Source organism: Lontra canadensis, unplaced genomic scaffold, assembly GCF_010015895.1.
Source record: "Lontra canadensis isolate GAN:19392208 unplaced genomic scaffold, GSC_riverotter_1.0 scaffold76, whole genome shotgun sequence".
Taxonomy (NCBI): Eukaryota; Metazoa; Chordata; class Mammalia; order Carnivora; family Mustelidae; genus Lontra; species Lontra canadensis.
The window spans coordinates 1,103,276-1,109,987 of NW_022631070.1; the positions used below are offsets into that span (position 1 = coordinate 1,103,276).

Below are 6,712 nucleotides of genomic sequence, written 5' to 3' on the forward strand. Positions count from 1 at the left end.
TTCTGAAGACATGAAAAATGTTTGTTGTGCATAAAAATGCATTTGATGAGCACATAACCATATATCAACAATCAATTTGTTCCACAGAGACCTTAAACTTAATAACTTAAATAGGTTATGGAACAATAGTTTATGACCAATATTCTAAGGGCAAAAGTTCTCATGTGTCCTTGAATTTCCAAACCATCTATCTACCTGGACGCCAAAAGAGGAAGAAGAGGCTAGAAATGACAATTTACTTAAATATCAAAAATATGCCCCTTAACTTCTCTTTCCTGCTATGTTCCGGGAGTCCACCAAACAGGCAAATTTAAAATCCTCCAGCGTTAAACACTGTAGAGGCATGTCTGATAACAAGGTATTTGCCAGAATGATAATGGTATTTCAAGCAGTCTCAATCAATACATTGCTTTCTGTAGTTAACAGAGAGGTAAGCAATAAATCTCTAACTTAATCCAACCAACATCGCTGAAAAATGCAAAAAGCTCTATGAATGGTAGATATTACATTTTTTTAAAAGCACAAAACCACAAACAAGCCGCTCTAAAAGCTCTTCATTCTGTAGAGTCTATACAAACAAGATTAAAGCAGATAAAAAGGGTGTTGAGAAAGAAAAAAAAAAAAAAAGCCCCAGACATGCATTAAGCTAGTTTGACAGCTCCATTGTTCAACCGGTCCCATTGTCAGACCCAAAGATGTATTCAGTGCTACAATGTCTGCTAGCAAATAAACAAAAGACTACATTTTTCAAAGCAGGATGCCAATTCCATCATAATTCTTTCTCTGCTTCCCAAAAGGTCAGTGGTGGCTCATTCTTGGTATGTGATCGAACCCTAACACAGAAGCAGGAGACAAATATTTGCTTTCAATACATAGGGACCCAGGACGCCATGCATGAACAGAGGTCTTTAAACAGGTACACATTTTGGCAAACAGGATAAACTGATCCAAACCTGGTAACAGAGAAGGACTATTTAGGTAGGCTAAGTCCAGATTAGAGCGGTATTGGGAACGCAAGTCTAATATGGAGTCTCCTTAGCTCCTTTTTCGGTGATTATTCCATGCAGAGTGCATGATAATGAGAGGCTTAGACATTGCAAAGGAAAAGAGAGACCAAGAGCCAGATTCAGAGCTTTTAAAATTATCCGCTGGCCACTCACAAATAGCAGGGAACAAATTCATGATATGCTTTCAAAAGGCAACGCGTGCAAATATAACTCGCACTGGGCAGTCCTCTCCCTTTCTCTCGCTGGCTCCCTTTCTCCCAGTCCTTGGTCTCGATTTCGTTTCTCTCTCTCTCTCTCTCTCTCTAGATTCTTTTTCCCCCCCTCTAAGATAAGGAAGCTACTTGATGTCGAGCGTGATTATTGTCTCAGCCGGCTCTAGAAACTAGAAAAGCACACATTAAAAACAAAGGACACAACAACATACCTTAAAAGCAGCTCCTCATTTCTCATAGTAACAGCGGATTTGGGACAGCGCATGCTTTCTACACTGATACACTGATAGTCTCAACAAAAGCTGGTTCAGAAGTACGCTCAAACATCAATGGCACGGTAGCGGTTCACTAATGCGCGCTTTCTCCCTCTCCCTCTCTCTCTCTCTCTCTCTCTTTCCCCACTCTCCTCTCTAGTCAAATTCTGAATGGTGGAGCAAAGGGGCTCCTACAGATTCACTAAGTAGAAATAATCCTCCCTGACAAGTTATGTTGTCTAGGCATATTTTTACATGAATACACTGTGCTGCCTATAGGGGTCTTGTTTGCATTCACCCAAGCCTGCCTCGTGTTCGTTCTCCTACTTACCAGCCTCAAAAATGGTAAAGAAAAAGAAGTAACTCGTTTACCTTTTGCTTATACATATCCTAGCCAAGCCAATGCCACATTTTCTTCCGGCTAGCAACTGCGATCCACAAGCATCACAGAAGACTACCGGAGGATTTGGATAGGTCAGTGTGCTAAAAAGGATTTTTGCTTCTCTTTTCTGGGACGCTGAATTCACAGTTGGGTTCATCTGTTCCTTGCCTCTTGTCCTCAGGAAGAGTGACAAGGTCAAGACCCTGAGCCCCACCCTGGGTCAGGGATGCAGAAGACAAAGATTGGGGGACTGGGAAATATTTTAACTCTGTGCACTCCAGAGCTCTCGCAGATTGGAGTTCACCTGAAGCAGGGTGTTTAAAGGAGGCAGGCGATGCCATGCCGAGATTGTTTGGTCATATTGAAGTCCTAGTTGACACCGGAGCCTCCTCCTCAAAAGACCAATTAAATGGTCTTTTCCAAAGTAAGAAAAATCCGCTTCCCTGCTTCATTATACCCAACGGGCTTGGCGGAGACAGTCGACCAGGGAAATACCCATTATACTTCTGTTTATTGGAATTAGAAGAATTCCATGCAGATTAGCCAAGCAAAACAGCAGGCTAAACACAGAGAGAAAAGATGAGATGCTGTGATCAGAACGGTCAGTTGTCTGAAAGTGCAAAGCAGGGCATCAGTGCTCTGTGCTCGCAGGAAGCCAAGATTGCTCTCAGCTGGGTGGCACGGGGCAGGGAACAGCCTGGAACACGGATGGATCACCGAACGCTGGATTCTTCACTCCCAGGCTCAAAGGAGGTCCCTGTCCTGCATTAGCACAAGCAGCACCTCAGTAATAATCTGAAGTTACAATGCCCATGGGAATAACAGTGGGGTGGGGAAAATAATGGTGCGCTCTGACTCTCTCCTATTTGAGGATCTGGAATACAACCTAGTATCTTGCTAGATCTGTGACCTCTGAACTTAGTCTTGGCCCACAGACAGGGAAATGGAGATGTTCTGGAAGGTGCTGAGGGTTCTTCAGTCCACTGGACAATAAGCTCGCATAGTTCATCAAGGCACTGAGAACAATACGCAGCGGTGACTGATAGCAGTCCTCATCCCCGTCTCCGGAAGACAGTAAGACAACATGATGAATAACTTGACAAAGGTCAAACAATGAAATAATGTTTGTCCCTAAAACTTCGTATTCTCACATTTCCCTCCTTCATTATAGCACCTGGAAGTTATGGCGTGAATATGCAAAAATGAATTACCTTGCCAATGAAAGATATTATATAAAACCCAAGATGTTCCTTAGAAGCAAGATAAGCATCAAATAAATGAGCATGGAACCAGAGAGAGCTTGGAGGGGGAGAAGGAGTTGGAGCCATTCCTCTACTGACTCGAGGAGGCAGAAATCACTTAGTGTGGCTCTCTCTGACCTCCGTTCTTAAATGGAGGGCAACACATATGAATTTGTTTAAAGCCCCTGAAGATCCTGTAATGAAACTGGGTATGTCCTGTCGGGGCAAATATTTTTTATTTTTATTTTTTTAGGGATGAGAGAGAGTGAGAGAGCGAGTGGGAGGAGGGGCACAGGGAGAGGGAGGGAGAAAATCTCAAGCAGGCTCCAAAATGGGGTGGAGCCCAAAGCCAGGGGATCTCACAACTCTGAGATCCTGACCTGAGCCAAAATGAAGAGTCCCCGTGCTTAACTGACTGAGCCGCCCAGGCGCCCCCTGTCGGTGTGAATATTAACAAAAAGAGGAAGGAGTTGTCTGACATTGGCCATGGTTTTGTCTATTAGAAAAAGGGAAAATTGTGCCGCTCTGACACAAAGCTCTTTTCTTAATATTTTCATAAATTTCTTTAAAAAATTTTATAAAAATAATTTATTGGGGTATGACTGACCTATAATGCTGGTTTCAGGTGTACCACATAATGACTTGATGTTTGTACTGACAAAGGATCATCACAGTAAGCTTAGCTATTATCCGTTAACATATACAGCTACAAAATTTCTTTTCTGTTTATGAGAACTTTTAAGATTTATTCTCTTAGCTACTTTTTTATTTCTTTTTAAACATTTATTTATTTATTTATTTATTTGGTGACAGAGATCACAAGCAGGCAGAGGTGCAGGCAGAGAGAGAAGAGGAAGCAGGCTCCCCGCCGAGCAGAGAGGCCGACGTGGGGCTCGATCCCAGGACTCTGGGATCACGACCTGAGCCAAAGGCAGAGGCTTTAACCCCCTGAGCCACTTTTTAAAATTTTTATTTATTTATTTATTTATTTATTTATTTATTTGTTTGTTTGTCTCTTAGCAACTTTTAAATATGCAATACAGTATTATTAACTACATTCACCATGCTGTACATTAAGCCAACGTGATTTATATGATAACTAGAAGTTTGTACCTTTCGGCTCTCTTCACCAACTTTGCCCACGTTCCCCTCTGTTCTCTGTATTTATGGGTTCAGATTGTTTTCTAAATTCCACATATAAGTGAAATCATATGGTATTTGTCTTCTCTCTGATTTACTATACTTAGCATAATGCCCTTAAGTTCCATCCATGTTGCTGCAAATGGCAAGATTTCATTGTTTTTAATGGCTGAATAATATTCCGGTGCGTGCGTGCGTGTGTGTGTGTGTGTGTGTGTGTGCGTACATGTGTTCTTTATCCATTCATCCATTGATGGACACTAAGGTTGTCGCTGTATCTTGGATTTTGTGCATAATGCTGCAATGAACATGGGGGTGCATATATCTTTTTGAGTTCGCGTTTTCATTTTCTTTGGATAAATACCCAGAAGTGGGATTGTGATAGTTCTATTTTTTTTTCTTTTTTTGAGCAACATCCATATTGCTTTCCTCAATGGCTGCACCACTTTACTTTTCCACCAACAGTGCACAAGGGTTCTCTTTTCTCTATATCTTTTCCAACACTTGTTATTTATTATCTTTTTGATCATAGTCAATCTGACAGGTATGAAGTGATAGCTCATTACAGTCTTGATTTGCATTTCTCTGGTGATTTTTGATGTTCAGCATCCTTTCCTATACCCACTGGTCTTCTGTGCGTCTTCTATGCATCTTCTGTGTGTCTCCTGTGTGTCTCCTGTGTGTCTTCTCTATGTTTTCTTTGGAAAAATGTCTATTCAGCATGTTCAGTTTTTTTGTTTTGTTCTTTTTTTTCTTTTTGTAGTTTTTTGTTTTGTTTTTACTATAGATTTGTAGAAGTTCTTTTTATATTTTGGATATTGACCCCTTATCAGATATATGATTTGCAAACATTTTCTCCTATTCAGTACTGTGCTTTTTCATTTGGTTGATGGTTCCTTTGCTGTACAGAAACTTTTTCATTTGATGTAGTTCCACTTACTGACTTTTGCTTCTTTTGCCTTTGCTTTTGGTGTCAGATCAAAAAAAAAAAATCATCAGCAAGACAAATGTCAATGAACTTATTGCCTATATTTTCTTCTAGGAGTTTTATGGTTTCAGGTTTTATATTCCAGTACTAATCCATCTTGAATTAATTTTGGGGTCTGGTATAAAGCAGTCCAGTTTCATGCCTTTGCACGTGGTTGTCGAGTTTCCCAGCAACGTTTATGGAAGGGACTCCATTCCTCATTGTATATTCTCGGTTCCTTTGTCATCAATTAATCAATCATATCAGTGTGGGTTTATTACTGGTTCTCTGTTCTTTTTTTTTCTTAAAGATTTTACTTATTTATTTGACACACACACACACACACACACACACACACAGAGTACAAGCAGAGGGAGTGGCAAGGAGAGGGAGAAGCAGGCTCTCGCTGAGCAGGTAGCCCAATGCGGGGCTCGATCCCAGGACCCTGGGATCATGATCTGAACCAAAGGCAGACACTTAACTGACTGAACCACCCAGGTGCCCCAAGAGTTCTCTGTTTTGTTCCATTGATCTATTTGTCTGTTTTTAGGACAATACCACATTGTTTTGATTACTATAGCTTTGTAAATAGTTTGAAATTGGGAAGTGTGATGCTTCCAGCTTTGTACTTCTTTCTCAAAATTGTTTGGTTTATTTGGTGTCTTATCTGGTTACATATAACTTTTAGGACTCTTTGTTCTACTTCTGTGAAAAATGCCACTGAACTTTTGATAAGGATTTCATAGAATCTGTAGATTTTTATGATTCTTACAATCCATGAACATGAACCATTTTTTCCATTTATTTATGTCTTCTTCAATTTCATCATTGTCTTAGAGTTTTCAGTATATAGCTCTTTCAGTTCTTTGGTTAAATTTATTCTTGGTAATTTATTCATTTTGAGGCAATTGTAAATGAAACTGGTTTCTTAATTTCTTTGTTCATTGTTAGTGTATAAAAACACAATAGATTCCTGTATATTGATTTTGCATCCTACTACTTTACTGAATTCATTCATTAGTTCTAACAGAATGTTTGGTGAACTCTTGTGTTTGCCTTATATAATATCATTCATCCACAAATAATGACAGTCTTATGTCTGCCTGTCCATTTTGGATGCCTTTTATTTCTTTTTTCTTGCCTAATTCCTCTGGCTAGGACTTCCCATACTATGTTGAATGGAAGTGGTGAGAGTGGGTATCCTTGTCTTGTTTCTGATTGGACTGGAAAAGCTTTTCACTTTCCACTACTGAGTATGATGTTAGCTGTGGGCTTGTCATATATGGTCTTTATTACGTTAAAGTACATTCCTTCTACACCCACCTTGTTGAATACTTGTATACAATATCTAACGGGGGCTAAACTATGAGGCAAGTACTAATGTATAACAATAATGCATTTGCGTATCCATAAATAGATTCTAAGCATCAGAAGCCAGTGCTTCAGTACATGCATCTATTCCTACAGGGAAATGAATTATGGATCCACAGTAGTAAGGAATGGAAGCAA

General features: G+C 39.9%; 1 protein-coding gene across 5 annotated transcripts in view; it reads right to left on the reverse strand.

The window, feature by feature from the left end:
- Positions 1-1,501, reverse strand: part of CELF2 (CUGBP Elav-like family member 2) — a 303,992-nt gene extending 302,491 nt beyond the window's left edge. For 3 of the 5 annotated variants that reach the window (XM_032881610.1, XM_032881609.1, XM_032881611.1), the window contains exon 1: positions 1,432-1,501. In XM_032881610.1, coding sequence (XP_032737501.1) covers positions 1,432-1,484 — 53 coding nt within the window. In that variant the 5' untranslated portion in view covers positions 1,485-1,501. The remainder of the gene's footprint in view (positions 1-1,431) is intronic. The other 2 variants (XM_032881612.1, XM_032881619.1) reach the window with 2 other exon arrangements.
- Positions 1,502-6,712: the final 5,211 nt, after the last annotated feature.